The sequence below is a fragment of the Eucyclogobius newberryi genome, unplaced genomic scaffold, assembly GCF_026437365.1.
Source record: "Eucyclogobius newberryi isolate DKJ021-1_F unplaced genomic scaffold, fEucNew1.0.hap1 SCAF_3, whole genome shotgun sequence".
Lineage (NCBI taxonomy): Eukaryota > Metazoa > Chordata > Actinopteri > Gobiiformes > Gobiidae > Eucyclogobius > Eucyclogobius newberryi.
In genome coordinates this window covers 24,963,604-24,990,588 of record NW_027315945.1, presented here as the reverse complement: position 1 = coordinate 24,990,588, position 26,985 = coordinate 24,963,604, and the positions used below count along the sequence as shown (strand labels likewise).

At 43.0% G+C, this 26,985-nt stretch overlaps 1 protein-coding gene across 2 annotated transcripts in view; it reads left to right on the top strand.

Annotated features, from left to right (window-relative positions):
• The first annotated feature begins 2,118 nt into the window (after positions 1-2,118).
• Positions 2,119-26,985, top strand: part of mtbp (MDM2 binding protein) — a 28,272-nt gene continuing 3,405 nt past the window's right edge. The window contains exons 1-17 of one of the 2 annotated variants that reach the window (XM_072461001.1): positions 2,119-2,304; positions 2,496-2,579; positions 2,663-2,736; positions 3,058-3,194; positions 3,279-3,337; positions 3,465-3,606; positions 3,891-4,005; positions 4,998-5,096; positions 21,658-21,750; positions 21,898-21,966; positions 22,066-22,183; positions 22,869-23,045; positions 23,399-23,512; positions 24,322-24,489; positions 26,031-26,124; positions 26,245-26,403; positions 26,815-26,910. In XM_072461001.1, coding sequence (XP_072317102.1) covers positions 2,247-2,304; positions 2,496-2,579; positions 2,663-2,736; positions 3,058-3,194; positions 3,279-3,337; positions 3,465-3,606; positions 3,891-4,005; positions 4,998-5,096; positions 21,658-21,750; positions 21,898-21,966; positions 22,066-22,183; positions 22,869-23,045; positions 23,399-23,512; positions 24,322-24,489; positions 26,031-26,124; positions 26,245-26,403; positions 26,815-26,910 — 1,856 coding nt within the window. In that variant the 5' untranslated portion in view covers positions 2,119-2,246. The remainder of the gene's footprint in view (positions 2,305-2,495; positions 2,580-2,662; positions 2,737-3,057; positions 3,195-3,278; positions 3,338-3,464; positions 3,607-3,890; positions 4,006-4,997; positions 5,097-21,657; positions 21,751-21,897; positions 21,967-22,065; positions 22,184-22,868; positions 23,046-23,398; positions 23,513-24,321; positions 24,490-26,030; positions 26,125-26,244; positions 26,404-26,814; positions 26,911-26,985) is intronic. The other variant, XM_072461002.1, reaches the window with a different exon arrangement.

Here is a 26,985-nt window from a genome sequence, read left to right as displayed (position 1 = left end):
CAGAGGCACATACATAATACATAATTTAATTCAATTGAATGCAACATGCTGCCTTTAATTTGTCATTGTTGAACAGACAGAAAAATCAGCTTGTTGAACAAAAAGGTGCTTGAGAACAGCTATTTGCACACAGGTCAAGTCTCATCAGTGCCTTCCAGGACTGTGACGTCAACAATACAAAACAATAGGCATGAAACTGCATTTAAAAAGTTTAGTCATGTTTAAACTGAACTAATGTTGTACTTGTAATGCACACAGCGAGGATCTCTCTCAGAGATCATTATGTGCTGATTCGACCTCTCAGCACATGTAGACCAAGACACAAAAACCTTAATAACAAATGAGGCAGTTGTTTGACACACAGCATTTGTATTTCTTAAACATTAGGAACAAAATCAATATGTACATTTCAATAAGTCAAATTATGTTTGAGAAGGCGTAGAATGAAACCAAAGGCTTATTCTGGTCCCAATCCTCAACTACAAATGTGTTGAATACATTTTGTACAGAAAACAATTTGCACAAGTTAAGTTACATTTTAACGGAATATTTTATTGTCTTTATAATTGTCAAATAAAAATGCCTAAAACTGCAATGGCCAAAATTTGCCTCGCAAATTGTAGACTCAGTCTCTGTTTTTAAATGTATTTTGTATTACGTTTCTCTTTAAACATCAGTTGTTTTAAGTTTAACAAAATCATTGAGCTTTAGATATTGTGATTAAAAAAAAAAGTGTACAAAAAAATGCTTAAATCACACCAGTTATTCAGCATATTTGAGTGTTTCCCTGTGCCAGTGTGTGATCCTCTGTCGGAGCCACAGCCCTCTCCAGTGCTCGCTCTGTGTCACTGACCAAAGATCAGCACAATTACTCATCAAAATCACCTCATTTAACGTTTTAACATTTCTCAAAATCTGTGTGAAACATTGTTACTACTTCTTTGCTCCTATATCTTTAATTTATCTTGAGTAACAAAATTGAGTACTTCTTCCACCATTGCCACCATTATATATACAATTTTATATATAAAATTGTAATGCATCAGCATGTACAATGCATGTGTTTTTGTAAAAAAAAAAAAAAAAAAAGTATTACATACAAATGCACAGTACAGCATAGTACAGACAAATAAATAAGACAATTCATTCAAAGAAGACAAATTATCCAAGTACAGGTTGAACATTTCTGGTCAAAGGAAACAGCTGAATCAAATCTTGAACTACAAATCTTTAGGCAGGATGTCACCATGGCCATTTCAGACGGCCTCAAACTCAACGCAAAAGTAATTTTTACTATTCTGATAAAAAATACAGTGAAGTAGAAAGTGTATCTACTGCTCTCATATGTATGGAAGTAAGTAGTATCAAAAGTATCCACTGTGAATTAGTCATTTATAACAATATTCTCTATCCAGATATATTTCCATGCATACTGTGGAATATTATAGCAAAAAGATAAATACAAAATAAACTACTGCACCTTTAAACTCTAATTAGAAGTAAAAACAAGCTCTGCACAGAGGAAAACAGATTTTTAATCTTGCCTGAATTTTCTTAGTAAAGCTGGTTTCTGGAGGGATCGGCTGGAATTGGAACAGCATTTGTTGGGTTTTGATAATTATTTTCTAAAAGCTAAAGGTAAATTCACCAAAGATTAGTTTTAGGGACTATTAATAAAGCAAGTCCAAGCAGAATGATTGATTTCTTTTTAATATCAGGGTCATTTTAGAATTTGTGGGTTTGGAGAACAAACTGACCCTGATGCTTCACATAATTATTGATTTTGACTGGAAATAAATGGGTTATAGTTTTATTTTTAAGTACAACATATTAAGCAGCCTAAGCCTTTCCCTTTTATCAGATGTGGACAAATAAATATTGTAAAATTCCAAGATGTCCTAAGCATAAGGGTTACTTTAATAATTGAGTAAATCTTTTTCTCCTTTTACTTAAGTAGCACTGTTTTTTATTCTCCCACGTGACCAATGTGCACTTATTACACAGTATTCACACAATATTTTCAACATGATCTATGTAGGTTAAAATGAAGTAACAAATACTTCATCCACCCCTGAACAGATGTATTATACGTCTTTGAACAGCAGGGGGCGGTGATGTGCGGCGCAGTCTTGAGCTCCGAGATGAAGAAGAGTCGGTGGGAAATTTGACAGTGCACGAAAAGTTGGTTGTTTTTAACTTTTTGAACGTTTAAGTACAGCTGTTGTCCTTCCTTATGAAAACGCGAGATGGACCGTTACGTTTTGGTCGTATCTTTCTGCCAAAGTGACCAAAACCTGCAGGACAGTAAGTTTCTGTGCATATTACAACTGAGCTACCTCCGGCTAACTGGCTACCGCAATAACAACACAACCAGAGGGATTTGGAATAAGATATTCCTTTATTGTCCCACATGGGGAAATTTCATTGCAATGCATTTTTATTTTCAATATGTGGCCATAAATCAAGGGTTTGTTTACAGTGTTATTTTGATTTAGGTCTTGCAGCCCTACAACGACTATATGACAACTTTGTGAATTTTTCAACTCGTGCATCACTGAAAGAAAGGCCCTCAGTTCCAGGTTGGCAATATTTATATGCATTATCTATATAAATTGCATTACTGTATAAAACTAATTTGCATGTGTATTTTTTCTCTGTTTAGCATGTTCCCTCAGTGGAAACCCTTCAACTCAGAAATGGTTCTTTGCTGTACAGGCGTGTCAAGGAGTTACACAGGTTAGTAAGGGTGTCATTTCGTAATAAAGCTCACATTAACAGGACACTGTGGTGGTCCTGTTAACAAGCTGAAAGGAGAAAAGATAATACAAATTATGTTTTATTCTTGTTGTATTGTCATAGAACATAGATGTATTTCATCTGTAATCTATACTCTTTTGGTCAGGGGAGACAATAAGTGACATTAATACATTGACATTGTATCCATATTTGAATCAAAAACAGCATTAAGGGAATATTGTTGTAGTGCATAAATGATAAGCACATAAGCAATGCAAAAACTGTTTACATGTTTAAAATATATTGTCAATGATTGTGTAGTTCTGTAGCTCTGAATGGGAAGAGCTCGGTGCCTGTCGTCAGAAGACAGAGACGCCCACCACCATGGACCTGTGCCTCGGCTGTTTGAGTGATCAGGAGGCGATGGATTCCAAGTATGATGAGGCAACACTGACAGAGTGAGTCTAAGCCCTTTTATCCCGTTCATTAATTAGGTATAGTAACGCGCAATGAAAATTAACAGCCGCACTTTTTTTGAACAGGCTTTTAGATGAAGCTGCTGAAGGATTACATTCATTATCAGACAAACTCCCGCCTCCAGGTAGAGTCACACCTTCACAAAATGCAGCGGGCCTACTTTTGAACTAATATTCAAAAATACAAAGTCATATTTTACATAAAAATTCATGTCATTCATTAAGTTTAAAAATGTGTTTTCTTTTGTAAAGGTAAAGCCCTGCTGGATGTGCTAATGTTGAGCTATGCTGCTCCTCCTGCTCCTAAAACGCTGCTGCCTCTGCTGGGAGCTCTCAAACACATGAGCTGCTGGCACAACGCGCAAATCACCGTGGCGACGCAACACTTCAGTTTGTGAGTATTTGCTACAACACACTTTTATACATAATTCTCTTTTTTATTTATAGTATTAAAACGCAGTAAATACTTTTGCAATACTGTGAGTCCCCTTCAAACCACTAGGGGGAGTTCTTGCATTACATTTGTGCAGCTGATCTATCAAACACAAGAAATGTTAATGCAGTTCAACTGGTTTATATGTTTGTATGCCTTAACGGAAGTATTTTAATCTTTGCTTTTAAAATTAATTAAACCTCAGAAATAACCTCGTAAAACCTTTTATGGTTTGCTTGTTACAGGTGGCAGAAAGTAGCCTCTTATCTGAGTGCTGATCTGGTGGAACCTGCCGCTTTGGACAGCTGTGTCGACCACAGAGAAATGTGGAGAGGAGGACTGGTTATTAGAGAGAAAAAGGTATGTTGATGAAAAGTGGTGTATTGTGAGCCTTCTTAATCTTATGTTTTTGTATAACTCACTCGGAAAGAATATTACAACATGAGTAGATATTTGAAAATATAATTGGTACAAACAGCATAATGTGTTTTTGTAACATTGCGCTTTGGATAGAAAAAAGCCACTTAAAATGAGGGAAAAAGGTCAGATTTCTGGTTAAATCTGTTGTACTTTTCAGCACAGACCTGCCAGCATTTGAAAATCAACATGCTTTGTGATGGTTTTTGAAGACGTTAGATTGAGTATTATATCAGTATTATTTATGTTTGCTGGTTTGGAGGTAGTTCTGTCCTGTTATTCATAGACAAAACATTCTGCCCTTTTTTGTTTTTATTATGAAGAGGGTTTTTTTGTATGCAACGACTCAAACACAATGTGAACACAATGTTTTCTTAAGGCTTAAGCGTTGTACCTTTTTAGAGTTTTTATGAATAAATACATTTTCAGTGCACACAAAGTCAAAAGGGTATGTTTTCAACTGTGTTCTTTTAAAATGAAGTAATTTTTACCTCAGCGGGTTATTGCGAGTCATCTTGCTGCTGAATGGCCATGGTGAATTCACTGGAGGTCACTGAGGGGTCATGGGAACTGTCCCGACTCGCTGTCATTGGCCTCTATTGCAAAGCGTGGCTCTAATTCATCCCCAGTGCAGATGAGGGTGTTGTCTTTCCGAATATGACTACTTTCTTGATTTTTACCTGCATATTTATTAGGAGCTTAATTAAACTAAAAAAAAAATCTAAAAGTTACACCTACAATTTCTCAATTATAGAGTCACACATTGTAGAAAATAACCCACACAGTTGGTAGTGATTGCAACCCCAGGGCAGATGCTGTGAAACCATATTAAAAAGTTTCAGTAATATGTAAAATATCTCACAAATGTAAACATAAAAAAAAACTGTTTAATGTCTCAATTGTTTTATCTAACACCATATTTTTTTGTATTTCAGTTTGTTTCAGAGCTACGTTTTGATGGATTTTCATTGCGCTTCCCATCTTGTCCCACATCCAGACTCTTCTCCCCCAAAGAGCACAAACTAAACCCTGAGGTGAGTCCCTACAACTTTGACTTTGCTAAAGATTTTTATTCCTGGCACAAGTTCCCTTCCTCACTTATACATTTGGATCCAGTTCAAACATTGGCAAAATACTGTTAAAAAAAAAAGAAAAAAAAGAAATCATTAGCACTAAAATGACCTCTTGTTCCTATTACGCCCCTGGTCTTAAATACAAAGATATAGATTTTACATCTCCTTTAATAGATGCTTCCTCTTCAGGCATCGGCACTTTCCTTATGTGCATTGCTTTTATCCTACAGGTACAAACATCGTGACTGTACTGGGCAGATTGCACAGTATACATAAGTATGCAAGCAAAGATCTTTTGTAGTATTTGTGGGGAATTTTGCTCGGTAATGAATTCTCCGATGCAGATTAATTGCAAATACAATCAAATTCACAGAAGCTGCTGGTCTTGTATGGTGTTTATTGTAATGTGTTTTATAATTCATATACATATGCCCACATACACACAGGCGCCTATAACTAATGGCATCAGGACACAGTAGGAAAGATAATAACAATTTTCATTTTTCTTCAGTCAGATAATCTTTAACCCCTCAGGCACCGCAGGGGAGCTGCAGAGCACACTTATTGTAATGTTAGTGTGAAAGTGATTTACAAATTGGTGTTTTGTAGACATTGTACTTGCTATTCAGGTAACAGCAATGGCATCAGTCACTTCCACTTCAAAGCAGTACATTTGTGATCTTAGCACATCTTAGAGCTGTGCAATTAAAGGTGCACAATGTAACTTTTTGTGGAGGGTTTTAATCTGCTTGTCTCATGGAAATGTTATTGTTTTGCCTGGACCATAACCATTAGGGGTGTGCCAAAATATCAAAATATTGATATATATCTTGATACTAAAATTTAGTGATACAGTATCGATATCGTGGGCTGCTGCATCGATATCGCCATGAATCATAAGATAAGATAAGATATTCCTTTATTGTCCCACATGGGGAAATTTCATTGGTGCAACGCAGGTAGATACAGAGGTAGATACAGAAGAACAGATCACTTATAGGAAGTCTGAAAAACACTTTCAGTAGAAGATCTCCTATAAATAAACAAAAACTCCCATAGACAAATAAATACATAAATACCATGTCATGTGATCACGACAGTAATTGCACATGAATATGTGTCACGACAGCACATGAATTGCACATGAATTTCACAGTAATTGCACATGAATTGCACATGAATTCCAACAGCAATTGCACATACGACAGAATTGCACATCAGTATTAGGTTAGGTCAGTATTGCGACGGGATAACGTGACGATCTCCGGGTAAGACGACTGTTCTCCGCAGTTTCATGAGTTCCTCCTTTGTGGAAACGCGGTACGGCGCCGGCCGGGGGGCGGGGCCGGAGCCGGGGGGCGGGGCCCGGCGGGGCCGGAGCCGGGGGACTCAGAGCCACGACACATCGCAACGACACGACGAAAACACTCAATCCAGCCGAATAAAGTCAAAACAAGTTAATTTAAAGTGATTCCAGTGCGTGTCCCGATCGTTCGTGAAGTTCCTCTTTCATATAAACGTGTACATAAACGTGTACCGACGACACGCCGTACTTTAGCACGGCCGGAGGGCGCGGGGGAGGGGCTGGTGGGCTCGCTCGGAGCTAGCTCACGTCACAACAACACAACGAACGCAACGAAAAACGCTCAAATCCAGCCGAAAAAAGTCAAAAACAGTTGAATTAAAAAACTATTCCAGCGCGTGTCCCTATCGTACAGTAAAATAGAAAAAATATACTAACTATATTTACAAAATATAGGAGATAAAGCACAATAAGTGTGAGAAAGAAGAGAGAGCGTTTACACCGGGCTGCCAGCTGTACCAGCGCCTTATGACGATTTTCTGTATAATTACCCGAATTGTTTTGTGACTGCACTACAATATTATTGCTTGTTTAAAGAAAGGAAACTTTTTGACCGTTTTGATGATTAATATGGGTGTATTTCATTTTGAGTTTGTGCAGGTCATGGTTTAACAGAGGAAAATATTGTTGAAATGTATTGGGTTCTTTAAAAATAGAGATATATCATAGAATATCATGAGCAATATATCGATTATCGCATGTATCACAAAATCGTGATATTATCGTATCGTGAGCCGTGTATCACATCAAATCTTGAGGGACCCTGTGATTCCCAGCCCTAATAACCATCTTTCTTTTATTTTATTCTAATATTTAATAAATGTTCAGGAGTCACCTTCTTCTCTCCATGGAAATACGTTTTTAATGGATTTGAATTAGTTTCCCTTTAAACACATTTTTATAGTGATTACAATAAAAAATGTGTCACAAAAACATTGTGTGATCAATCAATTAAAGGCGCACTATGTAGCCACCTGCTTAGTCTCCATGGAGGTCTTATTGCTTTGCCAGGAAGGAATGTTCCACAGTATAGAATTGCAAGTTTATAGAACTTGAAATATTATACAGTACTTATTCAGTAATTGTGTGTGTGATCTACAGTGACTTTTAAAACATAAATCACAAAACATTATAAACAAACAACACTAATAAACAATTAAAGCCGCGGCAGCGGCAATGATGGCCACCGCGGGAAGCGCCACCGCCTTCCTGCGCCCATGTTTTCTGCTGCGTTTTGCGGCATATCAAACGAAGCTCAGTAATTCACCATTGATGATTGCGTAGTTTGCGATTCAAATAGTAGTTTGTCCTGACAAATTGCAAGATTGTGCTGAACGCAGACATGAGCAGGAAGAAAGAGAGAGAGCCCCGGTGACCCGTGACCTTTCATTGATGTTCAGGAGGTCAAAAATACCCGAGTTGTGGCAGAAAGAATAAAGTCAAAAAAAGAATAAAGTAAAAAAAAAGAATAAAGCCTAAAGAATAATAATTCTAACGCGGCACGAGAGGAAATGTCCCATCAAAATAAAAGCGGAAGAGGAAGTGAAGGCATTAATTGCGCCTCTGCTGGCCAATTGTGAAAATACACAATATCTGCAATGCACTTTTTTTCATGGCGTCTCGCGGAGAATATAAATCATGAGTTTCAAACAGATCAGACAATGTTGAGTTTTTCACACAATGGGTAGGGGGGGCTATAGAGTAAATTTGTTACATGGGTATTTATTTCCAATCGGACCATAAAAACGCATTAGTGAGTGAAATATGAGCTCCGTAGATCATTTCCAATAGGCGTGACTTGTCCTTGAAAAAAATGAAAATTAAGCCTTTTTTGAGGGCGTGTTACGCGGAGACCGTAAAGAATATCAACATTCTTTTGAATATTTATTAAATTTCAATGTCTTTAGATGCAAAAGGTGTTGTTTTGAGCTTGATCGGACAAAAAACCTAGGACAAGTACGATTTTGAAAGAAAAAAGTCAAGCGTGGCAGTGCCACTTTGATTCAACATGGCTGACCTCTTGTTTATCATAGAGCGATGCTGCCAGGTGTGTTTTACTCGTCAAAGGTCAGAGGTCAAAGGTAGCTCTATCACTGTCCCAAGCCTCAGTTGCCTAGGCCAAAGATTAAGCGTTTCATGTTTTTTCTTTTTTGAATTGGTCGCCACTGTTGCGACGAGCGTTCTCGCAACCTCCATTTTATTGGAGTTCGGGCCGAGCCGATCCCGTCTATGTCCCATGTGTGACATTCATCAATGTTCAGGGGGTCAAAAATGCCAGAGTTGTGGCAAAATTATGGCAAGAATTATGGCAGATCCATTCCATTCTGGCAAAATTACCATGCAAAACAATAATAAGAATAAGAAACCATGGCAAGAACATGTCTCAAGAAAGCGACATAAAACTAAAACCAAGCATTGCGTAACCAAATAACCACACAATTGTAAGATAAGATAAGATAAGATATTCCTTTATTGTCCCACATGGGGAAATTTCATTGGTGCAACGCAGGTAGATCCAGAAGAACAGATCACTTATAGGAAGTTTGAAAAACACTTTCAGTAGAAGATCTCCTATAAATAAATAAAAACTCCCATAGACAAATAAATAAATAAATAAATACCATTGCATGTGATCCCGACAGTAATTGCACATGAATATGTGTCACGACAGCACATAGATTGCACATGAATTTCACAGTAATTGCACATGAATTGCACATGAATTCCAACAGCAATTGCACATATGACAGAATTGCACATCAGTATTAGGTTAGGTCAGTATTGCGACGGGATAACGTGACGATCTCCGGGTAAGACGACTGTTCTCCGCAGTTTCATGAGTTCTTCCTTTGTGTAAACGCGGTACGGCGCCGGCCGGGGGGCGGGGCCGGAGCCGGGGGGCGGGGCCGGAGCCGGGGGGCGGGGCCGGAGCCGGGGGGGCGGGGCCCGGCGGGGCCGGAGCCGGGGGACTCAGAGCCAAAACACATCGCAACGACACGACGAAAACACTCAATCCAGCCGAATAAAGTCAAAACACGTTAATTTAAAGCGATTCCAGTGCGTGTCCTGATCGTTCGTGAAGTTCCTCTTTCATATAAACGTGTATATAAACGTGTACCGACGACACGCCGTACTTTAGCGCGGCCGGAGGGCGCGGGGGGGGGGGCTGGTGGGCTCGCTCGGAGCTAGCTCACGTCACAACAACACAACGAACGCAACGAAAAACGCTCAAATCCAGCCGAAAAAAGTCAAAAACAGTTGAATTAAAAAACTATTCCAGCGCGTGTCCCTATCGTACAGTAAAATAGAAAAAATATACTAACTATATTTACAAAATATAGGAGATAAAGCACAATAAGTGTGAGAAAGAAGAGAGAGCGTTTACACCGGGCTGCCAGCTGTACCAGCGCCTTATGACGTGTCACAGTCCAATTGTTGCAGGACAGAAACATTAGCTTTGGTTATTTGATTTCGGATTAGAAAACAAAAATCATATACATGTACGAGAAAAAAAGCATGTCTCACCTTTCTGTCTCCCAAATTATGTCCAGATCTCAGTTGCAACTCGTTTACTCCAAACATAGGAAATGTTTAGTCTAGTCACTCGTGAAACAGCGTCAAGAGGGGCCCGTAGTTGTTGTTGTTGTTGTTGTTGTTGTTTTATGGCGGTTGGCATCCAATTGTTGCATTACCGCCAGACTTCATTCCTCAGACTTTTCGTAGTCCTCAGACTGTCGTAGTCCGTAAAAGTACTCCTTCCATTGCTTTGGTGTTACAAAGCCCATGAGGTCATGATATGTTGTTGTTGTTGTTGTTGTTGTTGTTGTTTTATGGCGGTTGGCATCCGAGTGTTGCATTACCGCCAGACTTTATTCCTCAGACGTTTCGTAGTCCTCAGACTCTGTCGTAGTCCGTAAAAGTACTCCTCCCATCGCTTTGGCGTTACAAAGCCCATGAGGTCATGATGTGTTTTTGTGACTAGAATAGTTGTTGTGTCAGAGACCAACCGGCTTTATTCCAGGGAGACTCTTCTTCACCTTCCTCGCCCTCTTTGACGTTCGGTGCTTTGGAAGTACAAAGCCCATGAGATCATGGGACGTCTTTGTTGTTTTACAAAGCCCATGAGGTCATGGGACATCTTTGTCGTTTTATCCTTTAGAAGTCCTTCTTCCATCACAACAACTGCCATAAAAAACAACAACGACAACAGTTTGGATATTACGGCAACATAGAGGAACGCCTCGGTCCGTATGACGGGGAAGAAGAAGAGGAAGCGTGACCTGGTCGGTGACGATATGAACAGCGGGGAGGACTCCCCTGGAGCCACTGATCCTGTGCAGCGTAGGGCGTCTTCTTGCTCGTCTATGGAGGGCTCTCTCAGTGAGGAGCAGGGCGGGGGGGTTGCAGATGTCGGGGATGTGAGTTCAGAGTGTAAGGTGTTCATAAAGCTCGCGCAGGATAATGCGTCCTTTAAGGGGTGGGATCCGATGGCGTTGACAAGGAGCCTGACTGTAGCTGTGGGAGTGGTCAAGCATGCGAGTGTCCTTAGGGATGGCTCGCTGCTGGTCGTGTGCAAGGACGTGGCTCAGCAAAGGAAGGCGATTGAAGCTAAGTGTCTGGGGGGGAAGGACATTCTTGTGTCTGATGCTGTAAGAGGCACGGTCAGGGGAGTTATAGTAGGCGTCCCTATGACGACATCTGTGGATGACATAAAGGAGAATTTGACTGGAGCTAAGGTGGTGGATGCTAGGCGGTTGAAGATGACCCGGGATGGGGTAAGGTGTGACAGCCTGTCGATAATGATTAGATTTGAAGGTGGGATCCTGCCTCGTGTGGTGTGCGTTGGGTACATGCGCTATGGCGTACGCCCATATGTTCTGCCGCCCCTGCGTTGCTTCAAGTGCCAGCGCTTTGGGCATATTGCAGCGGTCTGTAGAGGGAAGCAGAAGTGTGGTAAATGTGCAGGAGACCACGAGTATGGGAAGTGTGACGACGGAGCAAAACTCAAGTGCTGTAACTGTGGGGGAGAGCATAGCTCTGCCTACGGGGGATGCGTGTTCAGCAAGAGGGCTGCTGAGGTGCAAAAAGTTAGAGCCTCTCAAGGCCTATCCTACGCGGATGCGGTCAAGAAGGTGTCTGGTAGTCAGGTGACGGTGGATGCAGTGGGGGCTGCCAGTGCTGCTGGTGTCCTAGGCGACAGGGGAGGGGGCAGCGTTGCCCGCGGCCAGGGGGAGGTCCCCACTGGGATGCCTGTGAGTGTGGCTTCCACGGGCAGAGGCCCTGTGGGTGCGGAGGATGTACTGGTTGTGAAGAGGAAAGATTTCTTCCTCTTTATAGTGGAAGTGATTAACTGTACTGGGCAAACCAAGAAGAGATCCGAAAAGACTAAGATCATCGCTAAGGCTGCAGGGAAGTACTTTGGAGCTGGGGGCCCCGAGTGGACGGAGATAGAGGATGCGCTGCGGGAGGGCGCCCTGCCCCATTCTGGCAGTGGGAGTGGGGGGGCTCCCGATGCGCCGTCAGGTTCCGGGGGCTCATAATGGCGGTGGTTGTCTTGCAATGGAATGCGCGTAGTCTTCGTGCTAATGGCCAGGAATTTAAGCATTTTGTCTCTACCTTGTTGAACAAGCCTCACGTTATGTGCGTGCAGGAGACTTGGTTACGACCTAGGTGGGGTTTTGGGATACAAGGGTATGTGTGTGTTAGGAATGATAGGGAGCAGGGTAGAGGCGGAGGTGTGGCTGTGTTTGTCCGAGATGACCTAAATTACGTTGTTGTCAGTGTGTGTAAAGCGCCGGAGGCCCTGGCGGTGAGGGTCTGGCTGGGTGGTGAAGCTGTTACTGTGGTTAACCTTTATAATCCGTGTGGTGAGTTAACGTTAGAGTCCTTACATAGTATCGGTAAGGATGTTCGGGGAAAGGCCGTGTGGTGTGGGGATTTTAATGCGCATAGCGCTTTGTGGGGCGGTAGTGGTACCGATAGGTATGGGCAGGTGGTAGAGGGTTTTATCAATCAAAGGGAGTTGGTTTGTCTGAATGATGGGGGTGGGACCCGCTATGATATGGGGACCGGTGCGGAAAGTGCAATAGAGGTGGGGGGTGTTGGAGACTGAGCCGAGGATGAGGAGCAAGAGGATGTTCTAACGCGCTTGGACTTCATGGGCCTAGAAACGCCAAAGTGATGGAAGAAGGACTTCTAAAGGATAAAACGACAAAGACGTCCCATGACCTCATGGGCTTTGTAAAACAACAAAGACGTCCCATGATCTCATGGGCTTTGTACTTCCAAAGCACCGAACGTCAAAGAGGGCGAGGAAGGTGAAGAAGAGTCTCCCTGGAATAAAGCCGGTTGGTCTCTGACACAACAACTATTCTAGTCACAAAAACACATCATGACCTCATGGGCTTTGTAACGCCAAAGCAATGGGAGGAGTACTTTTACGGACTACGACAGAGTCTGAGGACTACGAAACGTCTGAGGAATAAAGTCTGGCGGTAATGCAACACTCGGATGCCAACCGCCATAAAACAACAACAACAACAACAACTATTCTAGTCACAAAAACACATCATGACCTCATGGGCTTTGTAACGCCCAAGCAATGGGAGGAGTACTTTTACGGACTACGACAGAGTCTGAGGACTACGAAACGTCTGAGGAATAAAGTCTGGCGGTAATGCAACACTCGGATGCCAACCGCCATAAAACAACAACAACAACAACATCACTTTGGCGTTTCTAGGCCCATGAAGTCCAAGCGCGTTAGAACATCCTCTTGCTCCTCATCCTCGGCTCAGTCTCCAACACCCCCCACCTCTATAAACGTTTACCCAGCCCTGTGCTACATAAGTAAGCAACCACAGCCTGACACAAACCCTGTGACTGGATCGCCAGAACGTTCCGCAGATTGAACTCCCGCCCATTATTCCGAAACCACAAGGCCAACCCGGCCCTTTCCCTATCATAAGCCTCACAGCAAATCAGCACATGCTCGACAGTCTCTGGCACCCGACAGTGACCACACAGACCGGTCGGATGTTTGCCTATCCTACTCAGTGACCAATTGAGTCCAGTATGGCCAATCCTCATGCGGGTCTTGTGACTAGCTTTATTCAAGGGAGACTCTTCTTCATCTTCCTCTCCCTCTTTGACGTTCGGTGCTTTGGAAGTACAAAGCCCATGAGGTCATGGGATGTCTTTGTTGTTATACAAAGCCCATGAGGTCATGGGACGTCTTTGTCGTTTTATCCTTTAGAAGTCCTTCTTCCATCACTTTGGTGTTTCTAGGCCCATGAAGTCAAAGCGCGTTAGAACATCCTCTTGCTCCTCATCCTCGGCTCAGTCTCCTCCGCCATGTTGTTGTTGTTGTTTTATGGCGGTTGGCATCCGAGTGTTGCATTACCGCCAGACGTAGTGTCTGCATTCTTGTTAGAAGTGTGTGTAGAACATGTGTGTAGTAAAGACTTAATGATTTTAGACATTATTGTTTGGGCTTTATTCTTTAGACTTTATTCTTTAGGCTTAATTCTTTAGACTTTATTCTTTAGGCTTTATTCTTTAGACGATCAACTGTCACTGTCAAAATAAAACTCCTTCTGTATCTGTAAAACACAGAGGCCTTTATTTTGTAAGTGTCACAGGCGATCCAGGCACCTTCTGCACTGACCTGAGCAGGGAAAAAGGGAGAGAGAGAGCCTCTGTGACCTGGCTGCATCCCCTCCTCCCTGTACCTCCGTCACCTAGCAACAAAGACTAATGCTAATGTTAACTCTAATGCTAATGCTAAGCCCACGGCACGAGAGGAAATGTCCATTCAAAATAAAAGAGGAAGAGGAAGTGAAGGCATTCATTGCGCCTCTGCTGGCCAATAGTTAAAATATACAATATCTGCAATGCACTTTTTTCATGGCGTCTCGAGTAGAATATAATCCATGAGTTTCAATCAAATCAGATGTTGAGTTTTTCACACAATGGGTAGGGGGCGCTATAGAGTAAATTTGTTACCTGGGTATTTGTGACGGAGCCAGTCCGTCTTTAACTGGTGTCGGCGCTTATTTGCTGAGCAACCGCGCGGCCCTTCATGCCCGCGCGCACTTTCCAACACACACTCATACATTACCCGCTCCCCGCGTTTCCCTCTGTTTCATTCATTCGCATCAGACGCTACACACGCATCCTTCCCCGCACTCCTCCGTCACTAATCCGCCAAGGGTGCACACTTGCGCGCGTTAGGTTAAGTCTAAGCATACACACGCCAATTGTTACCTGTTTTGTCACGAAGCCGCGCTCCGCCGATGCGTCGCGTTGGGTCGAAACCGAGCCAGGACTTCCTGGAAGTTTAAATGCGCGCTGTTCGCACCGTGGTGCTGACCATGTGACACCGGGTATTCTATGTGTTTAAATTGCTTTATTTTGAACATGTGTATATAATTAATGATGTATTATGTTGTAGGAAGAGGCCACAACAGTTTATTGTCAGTTGTTGTTGTTGTTGTTGTTGTTGTTTTATGGCGGTTGGCATCCGAGTGTTGCATTACCGCCAGACTTTATTCCTCAGACGTTTCGTAGTCCTCAGACTCTGTCGTAGTCCGTAAAAGTACTCCTCCCATCGCTTTATTGTCAGTTGTTGTTGTTGTTGTTTTATGGCGGTTGGCATCCGAGTGTTGCATTACCGCCAGACTTTATTCCTCAGACGTTTCGTAGTCCTCAGACTCTGTCGTAGTCCGTAAAAGTTCTCCTCCCATCGCTTTGGCGTTACAAAGCCCATGAGGTCATGATGTGTTTTTGTGACTAGAATAGTTGTTGTGTCAGAGACCAACCGGCTTTATTCCAGGGAGACTCTTCTTCACCTTCCTCGCCCTCTTTGACGTTCGGTGCTTTGGAAGTACAAAGCCCATGAGATCATGGGACGTCTTTGTTGTTTTACAAAGCCCATGAGGTCATGGGACGTCTTTGTCGTTTTATCCTTTAGAAGTCCTTCTTCCATCACTTTGGCGTTTCTAGGCCCATGAAGTCCAAGCGCGTTAGAACATCCTCTTGCTCCTCATCCTCGGCTCAGTCTCCAACACCCCCCACCTCTATAAACGTTTACCCAGCCCTGTGCTACATAAGTAAGCAACCACAGCCTGACACAAACCCTGTGACTGGATCGCCAGAACGTTCCGCAGATTGAACTCCCGCCCATTATTCCGAAACCACAAGGCCAACCCGGCCCTTTCCCTATCATAAGCCTCACAGCAAATCAGCACATGCTCGACAGTCTCTGGCACCCGACAGTGACCACACAGACCGGTCGGATGTTTGCCTATCCTACTCAGTGACCAATTGAGTCCAGTATGGCCAATCCTCATGCGGGCGAAGGCCCTTTCCTCCCACGCGTTCCTGCCCACAGACCCGCAAGGACCCACACTACCCTGTATGTGATAGAGATGCCGTCCAGTAACACAGTGGCTCCAAAATTCCTGCCAAAGGCCGACCACATGACTCTTGATAACAGGCTTGATTTCAGATTTGCTTAACTCAACCGCCACATCAATTGATGGCCGCCGAAGGGAACGTTTAGCCAGTGCATCAGCCATTTCGTTACCATCCACCCCCACATGCGCAGGGACCCAAATGAAGGAAACCCTCACATCCTTCCTGGACAGGGAGAGCATCAGACAGAAGATGCCATTCAACACATCCTGTCTGCAATCCGATTTCCCAGATTTAATGCTTTGCAATGCAGAAAGGCTGTCAGAGGCCACCACAATGCCGCAACACTGCAAAGCAGATTCCGCCCATTCCAACGCCAACCGTATCGCTATAAGTTCCGACGTGAAAACAGAAAGGCGATCTGTCAACCTCTTCTTGACCGCTAGCCCCAGGTCAGGCACAAAATAAGCGGCGCCAGTACGCCCACTCTCAGGATCCCTAGACCCGTCGGTATAAATAAACACATCACCTGAGTGCTTATCGATGAGCGCTTGAACGGCAAACTGCGGTGCCCTCCCAGCGACTCCTCTAAGCTTGCCATGCAAGCTAACATCAACAGGAGCCGGGACAAACTTCCACGGAGCTATAGCAGACAAAGCCACCGACGGGCTCACACGCAGATCACCAACCCCCGCAAGCCGCGCCTTCGCATTTCCTACCTGGCTGAAAATCATACCGCCAGCCTCACTCTGCCCCCCATCAACCCTGAGAAAGTCCCTCACCGGGTGAGAGCTCGTATGACCTTGCACATTCACCCAGTAAGCCAACAGAAGTTCTAGCCTCCGGAGCCGTAACGGCAATTCCCCCAACTCAACCTGCAGCGCCGAGACAGGGGAGGTCCTAAAAGCCCTACAGCAGATGCGCAAGGCCTGGGCTTGCTCCACATCAAGCTTCTTTAAGTTAGTCTCAGCCGCAGACATGTAGGCTATACAGCCATAATCAATAGCCGCCCTCATGACGGCCCGATAAATACCCAGGAGCGACCTTCTGCTGGCCCCCCAGTCCTGGCCGGATAGACAACGAAGCAAGTTATTCACCCTTTTGCATTTACCACTGACCTCATCAATGTGCCGACGCCAACTAAGCCTCTCGTCAAAGGTGACCCCCAAGAACCTCACCTCCCTGACCTGTTCGAGCACCTGCCCATGCAGTCGAAGGGAGACGTCCCTATGTCCATTGAAGAAACAGATCACTTGAGACTTCCGTACGGACAGTTTAAACCCCCACTTCAGGGTCCACTGCTCCACCTGCTGTATTGCCCTTTGCAGTTTCGCCTCGTAAAACCGGAGATTCCTCCCTCTCACCCATAGAGCGCCATCGTCAGCATAAAGGCTCCTCCCAACAGACCCATCCACGTCGTCAAAGATGTCCTTAATCATAACATTGAACAAGATAGGGCTACACACACTCCCCTGCGGGATCCCATTCTCCACCCCATAGACCCCAGAGTAAGCAGCGCCCACTCTGGTTTGGATACGCCGGCCAGACAGAAAGCTCCGGACCCAGTTAAACAGTTTACCCTTCACACCACACTTCCGCAGCTTAATGAGGAGCCCATCCTTCCAAACCATATCGTACGCCTTCTCCACATCAAAGAGCACCGCAATAACCTTTTCTTTCTGAGCCCTGGCCAGCTGGATATCAGATTCCAAACACAACACGGAATCCATGGTGTTCCTGCCCCTACGGAAACCACTCTGGTGCGCGGGAAGCAAACCCTGACTCTCCAAGAAGTAATCCAACCGCTCGGTAACCATGCGCTCCATCGTTTTCCCGAGCTGCGACGTCAAGGCAATCGGCCTATAACTTGAAGGGTCAGACGCTGGCCTACCCGGCTTCAGAACCGGCACCACCGTAGACTGTTTCCACGCAGATGGAACACAACCTGAATCCCAAACACGGTTGAAAAGACCCAGGACTAGCCCAAGCGTGTCATCAGTCAAATGAGAGAGCATGTCATAGCACACCTCATCTTTACCCGGGGCTGTCTGTTTCGCCTTAGAAAGTGCTCTCCTTAGCTCAAACAAACTAAACGGAAGGTCAAGGTCATCTTGAGTCGAAGGCTGGTGCCCAATCAGCTCAGAATTCTGGGCCAAAGTACTCTCCCTGTAGTGCCTTTCCGCAGGTGAGAGATTGTCAGAGCTGTGCACCGACACAAAGGTGCTGGCCAACAGTTCAGCTTTGTCAACGTCGCTGACTGCTTCAACACCATTCAGTATTAGGACCGGGGTCCCACGACGGCGCTCAACCCCATGCATCCGCTTAATCATCCCCCAAACATCCCCGAGACGCGTTTCTCTCCCAATTTTGGAACAATACCGCCTCCAATAGGCACTCTTGGCCGTTCTCACAGTTTTCCGCACAACAGCGCGGGCCCTCTTGTAGTCAATGAGGGCACCCTCAGTGTGGGCAACCCTTAGCCGGCGAAACGCCGCATTTCTCGCCCTAACAGCATGACCACATGCTTCAGTCCACCACGGCACCCGCTTCCTATGTCCACTACCACCACTCTTAGGAATCGTGCCTACCGCTGACTGCGTGATGAGCGAGACAATTGCACTATTGAGATCATCCACCTGAGTCAATCCTCCTTCCTGCAGAACCCTAGAACCATCATCAGCTTTCCTCAGGAAAGCCCCCCAGTTCGCCCTTGCCAACTGCCACCTCTGGATCCTCGTCCCCCTGACCACACAGCTCCCAAAGCCAATCACGGTGCGGACTAGATAGTGATCGCTACCAAAAGAAAGATTACCAAGAACCTCCCAACTACAAACACCAGCTAACTCCTTGGACACAAGTGTAAGATCTATTGCACTTTCCGCACCGGTCCCCATATCATAGCGGGTCCCACCCCCATCATTCAGACAAACCAACTCCCTTTGATTGATAAAACCCTCTACCACCTGCCCATACCTATCGGTACCACTACCGCCCCACAAAGCGCTATGCGCATTAAAATCCCCACACCACACGGCCTTTCCCCGAACATCCTTACCGATACTATGTAAGGACTCTAGCGTTAACTCACCACACGGATTATAAAGGTTAACCACAGTAACAGCTTCACCACCCAGCCAGACCCTCACCGCCAGGGCCTCCGGCGCTTTACTCACACTGACAACAACGTAATTTAGGTCATCTCGGACAAACACAGCCACACCTCCGCCTCTACCCTGCTCCCTATCATTCCTAACACACACATACCCTTGTATCCCAAAACCCCACCTAGGTCGTAACCAAGTCTCCTGCACGCACATAACGTGAGGCTTGTTCAACAAGGTAGAGACAAAATGCTTAAATTCCTGGCCATTAGCACGAAGACTACGCGCATTCCATTGCAAGACAACCACCGCCATTATGAGCCCCCGGAACCTGACGGCGCATCGGGAGCCCCCCCACTCCCACTGCCAGAATGGGGCAGGGCGCCCTCCCGCAGCGCATCCTCTATCTCCGTCCACTCGGGGCCCCCAGCTCCAAAGTACTTCCCTGCAGCCTTAGCGATGATCTTAGTCTTTTCGGATCTCTTCTTGGTTTGCCCAGTACAGTTAATCACTTCCACTATAAAGAGGAAGAAATCTTTCCTCTTCACAACCAGTACATCCTCCGCACCCACAGGGCCTCTGCCCGTGGAAGCCACACTCACGGGCATCCCAGTGGGGACCTCCCCCTGGCTGCGGGCAACGCTGCCCCCTCCCCTGTCGCCTAGGACACCAGCAGCACTGGCAGCCCCCACTGCATCCACCGTCACCTGACTACCAGACACCTTCTTGACCGCATCCGCGTAGGATATGCCTTGAGAGGCTCTAACTTTTTGCACCTCCGCAGCCCTCTTGCTGAACACGCATCCCCCGTAGGCAGAGCTATGCTCTCCCCCACAGTTACAGCACTTGAGTTTTGCTCCGTCGTCACACTTCCCATACTCGTGGTCTCCTGCACAGTTTATTTGGGATTTGAATTATATAGTTATTTTGCTCAGTGGGAGGGGCAAGTGAGGAATAAAGGAAGCCGCTCTTGGCTGGGGGGGAGTCTGTCTCCAACAACAGAGAAGGTAATAGTGTGCGCAGAGAGAGTAAAAGAGAGAGAGTTAAAAGAGAGAACGAGTTAAAGTTGAACTCATAGTTGGAACTCTGTAAATATATGTTTTTGGATTTTTGGACCTTTTTGCTCACTGTATATATTTTTGCACTGTTGCACTATTTTTGCACTTCGGTTTTGGCACAATAAATCCACCTGAGCACTTGAAATCTGACTTCGCCATTGTTTTGAGAGAGAGCCCCGCTACAGTATTAATCATTTCCAATCAGTCCATAAAAACGCATTAGTGAGTGAAATATGAGCTCCGTAGATCAATTCCAATAGGCCTGACTTTAACTGAAATTAAGCCTTTTTTGAGGGCGTGTTACGCAGAGACTGTAAAGAATATCAACATTCTTTTGAATATTTATTGAATTTCAATGTCTTTAGATGCAAAAGGTGTTGTTTTGAGCTCGATCAGACAAAAAAACTTAGGACAAGTACGATTTTGAAAGAAAAAAGTCAAGCGTGGCAGTGCCACTTTGATTCAACATGGCTGACCTCCTGTCAAAAATGCCAGAGTTGTGGCAAAATTACCATGCAAAACAATAATAAGAATAAGAAACCATGGCAAGAACAATGTCTCGATCCCAATAATAAGAATAAGAAACCATGGCAAGAACAATGTCTCGATCCCAATAATAAGAATAAGAAACCATGGCAAGAACAATGTCTCGATCCATTCCATTCTGGAAGGCTCGAGCCAATAATACGACTGTTCTTCCTCTAGTCTACAATTAACTTATGGCTGCACATACAAATCCAGATTTCAATAAATAGATCATTATAATTATATTTCCTGTAATTAAACATATGGGTAAGGTAAAAAACTAAAATAAAGAACACAGAGATTATAGCGTAAGTTTTATTTTGCAAGTCTGCTGGTATAACATGCCTAAAACCTCCATAAAGCCATTTGCACACAGTGGGCAATGAATATTAGGCCCACACGATGCAGATGCTTCAACTCCTACTGTTTGGGTACAACTTTTGGTTACAGTTTGTTCGCCCCCACTCTATCAACAGTGAGCCTTGAGAATGGCTCTGACTTGGTTTCTTCTCATTAGTGGGCCACGATGCACACAAAAATTGCAAATATTGAGTGGATCCGTTAATCTGACGAATGGTTTCTTCAGCTTGTTGGCGAACTTTTCTGCAACTTTAATTGAGGCACTGCAGATCATTATTTTTCCACAAACTTACGTTTTATATATCATTGTTTAGTTTTTGTTTCAAATCAATAAATCATGAAGTTGTACTTTATGCAAATCATGGAATATACAAGATACAGACCTATGTTATTGTCCCAAATGATTAAATATGTAGGGCAATTAATAAGTTCCAATGTTTGCAAATGATAAGGCATTAATAAAGTATGTTATCTCGTTTTTGTTATTTTCTGCAACCTACTTGCTGGGCGTTAAAAATGCTTTGCTAGATAAGATGTCCACCATTGAACAACGGTAAATCTTTTCTTCCCCTTGTCTGAATGTAATCAAAAGGAGCTTGTTCTGAGAAAGGTCAGTTGTTTGTTGGTTAATCCTTGTGTGAATATAAAGTACAGCATATTTAAAAAAAACTGAACAAAAACTTGTTCTCGTCTGTTCACAGGTCTTCCATTATTATTCTCAAGTTTTGGATCTGCTGCAGTTGGTTTCTGTTTCCGACCTGCCCAACTTCATCACGTCCTCGACCACTTTTGAGCTGCATCCTTTTGTGTCCTTTAAAGGCATTTTTCTATAACATTTTCTCTCATGGATGGATATAATTTCAATATGTCAGCATCATTTTAACTCAAGCCCAGAACATATTACCGCTACCTTCAATTTTGTTCCTTTACTCTTAAAATACAGAGGCTTGTCTGGAAAATCTGCAAAGGCAAAAATGTTTTTAGAACAATTAAGATCGCTACGTGGAAAGGTATTTATTTGTGTCTTAACTTATATAACTATTATAGTACTCTCATTATCGTAAACAAATAGACAGGTATGCGAGTTATCTTTTGTTGTGCATGTTTAGGTTGGTGCATTGTTCAGCCTCTCTTGTACGGTCACCCCAATCATCCAGCCTCCCGCTAACCTGCTCTGCTCTCAGCGCTGGAGAGAGTTCCTAGCCACAGGACCAAAGTCATTATCTGGTATGACATGCTTTTTCCTTATTCATTAACAGATTCAAATAAATGACCATTTGCAAACAACAGTGTGAGCCCATACTATTCTCCTCCGGGAAATAAATGGCTAACTAGGACGTCATCAATATACCGCAGATAATAAAACCTTTTGCCAGGGAAGCAACTTGGAAGTGGAACTTATCAACCAGAGGAAATGTGATAAAGTGAACAATTGAATTCCTCTCCAAGGATGTGCGACTGGTGATGCTGCATACTATTTGATCTGTTAGGATTGTTTTTGATGCTTCATTAGGTAATAGTATGGTAAGTCATGTACCACACAGAAAGCCCTAATCGAAGTAGTATTTGCTTAAAAGTATTAGTTCTAATTTTTCTGTTCATGTTCTTTTATACACGACAGACACTTGGCACTACCTCGTTAAGTATTACAGTATTATAACCCACTGATTATCAATAATGGCATAATTGCAAGTTAGGGTTGGTTATTACAGGTTATTACAGTCCATTACGTTTGTTACATGTTATTACATGGTACACAGTGTATTACTTTCATGTTGCATGTTATTATTACAGGTTGTTACGCATTGCATTATGTTTGTGTTACATAATATTCACAGTTTGTTACATTGAATGATGTAGGTTTGTTGTTTCAAGTGTAAAATAAAGTGTTGCCATTCTTCTCTCGGTCCAGCTCCTGAGACGGAGGTCAAAGGTGAGAGCGCCCATTATTTCCTGTTGCTCCAAGGCTCAGACGACCCCAGCGGCGGCTGTAAAGTCCGAATGTTAAATGCTGACAACCAGCTCAATGGATCCGCTGCCATGGCGACAATGACAGCGCTGCTGCGTGAGCCTTCTTTACCTGTGACGGGTAATATTCATATTTCACTGAGTCTGACAGAATTGTGGGAGGACAGGTGGGGACACAGGGCGCATTTATGAATTTAAATAAAGTCTCCTAAAAGTATGATTTTCATTTAACAGGAAGTCAACTGGGAACGATCAAATACAGCATATTGTGCTTTTTTTTTTTAACCAATATTATTGTAATTGCATATTTTATAGTTTATAGGAACCAATTGTACCATAATACAATCTAATATGTAACATTGTTCAGCATTTAATCACAAAGATTTTTCAGTGTCAAAAACTGCAGTTCCAAAACAGTGAATAAATCTGTTTTCAGTTAGGAAAAAAAAATTGAATTGTTGCTTCCTTCACCAGGAGAAGCTGTTAGCAAAATAGTTTGCCTCCTGCCTTGTCTCCAAGGAGACTACGTGTTGAAGAGGGAGAGGAAGGTGGCCCAAGTTCAAACTCTTGTTCTTAAAGAATATCTGAGTAAGTAATATTTTTAAACACAAACATCTCTAGAACGCTAAGGAACCACTAAACCTGCCTTGATAGTTTATTCTTGCATGTTAAATGTACTGTATGTTTTAGTCTGCCCATAATTTACTGTCGTTTGAGAAGATACTCTTCTTTCATTATTCCTTGCACTGAAACTCCTCGCATTTGCATCGTCACCTTGAGAAGACGTGAGAAGATAAAATAAGTTTCCTACAGAGCTGTTCCTTTGGCCTCTTATTAATCGTCACCTCACAATTACGCTTTTTTTTTGTATAAGTCGGGAGTTTAGATTGGATTAATTGCAAAGCCCTTGTCACACTATTAAAACGCCATTGCAATACTAAGGATACAGCTTGATACTTAATAGCAATTTAAGATAAGATAAGATATTTTATTGTCCCACATGGGGAAATTTCATTGGTGCAACGCAGGAAGATACAGAGGCAGATACAGAAGAAAAGAACAGATCACTATATAACAGTGAGGAAAACAAAAAAATCTCTTTTTAATGAACATAAAATGCATTGATGTGCTATTCTGTACTTTATATCCAGTCTCTAATTACCATTTCAATATTTGCCATTAGTAATATAATGTTTTCACCTGGTCAAATCAGTATAGTATAGATTAGTATCTGGCTATCTTTTATTTTTGCTGGAATTAAGTGCACATTGAAAGATATTTAGCTGATATTTGCTATCATTGGCGTATAAGAGTATTTCCAACCCCTTGATATATAGGAGCATTTCATTTTATCCCCTCCTGCACTGAAGGTTACTCTCTATGCTTCTACTGTCTAGAAAAGAGACCGGACACGTCTGAGTTCACCGCGGTCCCAGTCAGCGAGTTGAAAGCTCTTCTGAATGTGGCCAGGGAGCAGTGTCTGAAGGTGATGGACTCCTCTCTGACCTCGACCTCCACCACTCCGACAGATGACCGGGGCAGAGCTGCTGCTGCTCAGAGCTCAGGTTGAGTCACACTCGGTCAAATCATAAACCATTTTTGACTCGACAGAAAAGTGATGTCTGCCTGTATTTCACATGTTTTCTACCGGCGGCCAGCTTTATGAATGTGCCTGGAACAATTCTTCAGCATTTTAGTATTCAATGGGCTTCCGTATTTATTTTTCATACTTACGAATTATTAAGCGTCACATTTTAAAAACAAACTGAGACTTAATGCAATCAATACTGTCCCAGCAGGGGCCTGAAGGCAGTTTGAATATCAGTATAGTAAAACCTGGTGCTAAAATGCCATGTAGGCCATACTTATATTTTACTTGTTTGTCAGGTTTCTATGCAGTTAATATTGGTGTCATTTGTGTTTTTATGGATTTGAAAAGGCTCTTGTGAATCAATTCATTTAAAACTGACACTAAAACATACCTAGACAGTATAACATAAGGTGCATACTGGAAACAATATATTTTGTAGGGTTGTTACCGATTCAGCACTTTCACAATTTGCTAAATAATTCAAATGTTCATGTCAATATTCCCACTATAGTGACAAAGGATTTTTGTCTTTTAATTATTGTTGTTAATACAAATTTGTAAATTGCACAACTGTAGCTTAATTGAGTTTATGGCTTCTGTTAATATTGACTCTTATATTTAGTTAAGTTAGGCTACATCTTCTTCATAGTAGGTTAAGTGCTTGATGCATTTAGCCTGTGCTTATTCCATGTGAGCTTCTTTACTGTAGAAAGTTTTAGAGCTTAGAGCAGGTCGCGTGAGAGGAGAACTTTGCACAGAGCTCAATGGAGACACAACATTTAAGAATTGCACTCCTAATATTTAGTGATGTAAAAGATAATTGTTTACAGGCCTTTGATTATTTAAAAAAAAAAGCTCATTTACTTTAAGACTGAAAGTATGTTTCCCTAATATTTTATTAAATTGACAAATTGCTCCACAGATGAATAATGGCACTTGGAGCATTAATCTGAATTGCAATTGGATTAAGTCTTGAGTGTCTAAGCTTTAAATCAAAGTAGACCATGCCCAGGTGGAATATCGCCCATGGACTGTCAAACCTTTTCATACTGTATAAGGTTCACCTCCTTTGGCCATTTCTCTACACAGAAAGCTTTTGTCATCAGCAAGGTGTCTCGGGCTAGTTTTATCACATATTGTGTCTTTGGTGCGATATATAATATAATCATCCTGCCAAAACACTCAAAAAACGCAGTGTTGCTGATTTTTGGCCAAAGATTTAATCTTCTGCCAAGAGCTCAGCGTGGTGACCTGGTATAACTGAAAGTTTGTATAACCCTCGCAATCCATCACTTCGACCAAGAGAAAAATACTCACAAAAGGGACTGTGTTCACCAAGAGAATCCAAGGCTGGAAATGGAATGCCGGAATGTTTTATTATGCGTTTCTTTAGAAGTGATGCCACAGTTTCAATCTATACATTTACAAACCACCTGCACACTGTTTCATTATGTAAAATAAAGATTTTGTGATTTCAAAGAAGGAACATCTAATGTGGTGGTTGGTAATTTCCAGATTTTCAAACAAACTCCCGGCAGCCGACTGATTGGCCTGAGAGAAGTGTTCTCCACAACATTGAGAAGCTGCAGAAGAGACGGCAGAAAAAGAGGTAACAACAATTATTATTATGATTCATTGACATGTTTTAATTTCTCCTGTAGTTCTTTATACTGCTCCACAGATTATGATATTTCTCTGTATATAATCTTCAATTGTATTCTTGTATCAGGTTTGGCCTGTTAGGTAGAGGGTCTTCTGACAGCCTGCTGGGTCCGAAAGACAGTCAGAAGAGCTCTGTTGCTTGGCTGGATGCCAAGGAGTTGCTGCGGCACTTCGAGTCTGACGGCACCCCGACAGGGGAGCTCCAACCACTGGCTCTGAACAGAGGGTAGGCCCAGTGTATTACCACAGAAGGGTCCGGGAGTGAGGGTGGGCCTAGTGTTACAGAGGGAGCAGGGAGACATATCTGTAGTCTGACATGAAACAAATGGCCCCCTATTGTCTGCATGATAAAACATCTGTATTTATTAGTTTTCTCACTTGCCTCTAGATGATGATAATGAGTCTGTAATGAGTATTTGATTATGATCATTTGTCTTCTTAGCAGTCTTAGCGGAGACAAAATATAGTGTTTTGTTAAAACAATGGTTAGCACATATTTCATCTATTATTTAGTTGTTGTGGAGTTGTTGTTTCAACTAATGTGTGTTTTTATACATGAAATAATATTTTGTCTCTGACCTACACCCTTTCTTTTGCTTTTGTCTCACTTGTTCTGCCCTCATTTCTCTGGGCTCAGAAATAATGTATTCCAGCTCTCACCAGACATGTCTCCTGGCAAAGTCAAACACATGCCCTTCAGCAAAGCTTCAGCCACTCATTACCACGGCATAGAGTATGTTACAATGCATCTGAGTAAAGGACATTTATGATATATGTCCACAAACTTGATTTGGTACATTTTTTACCT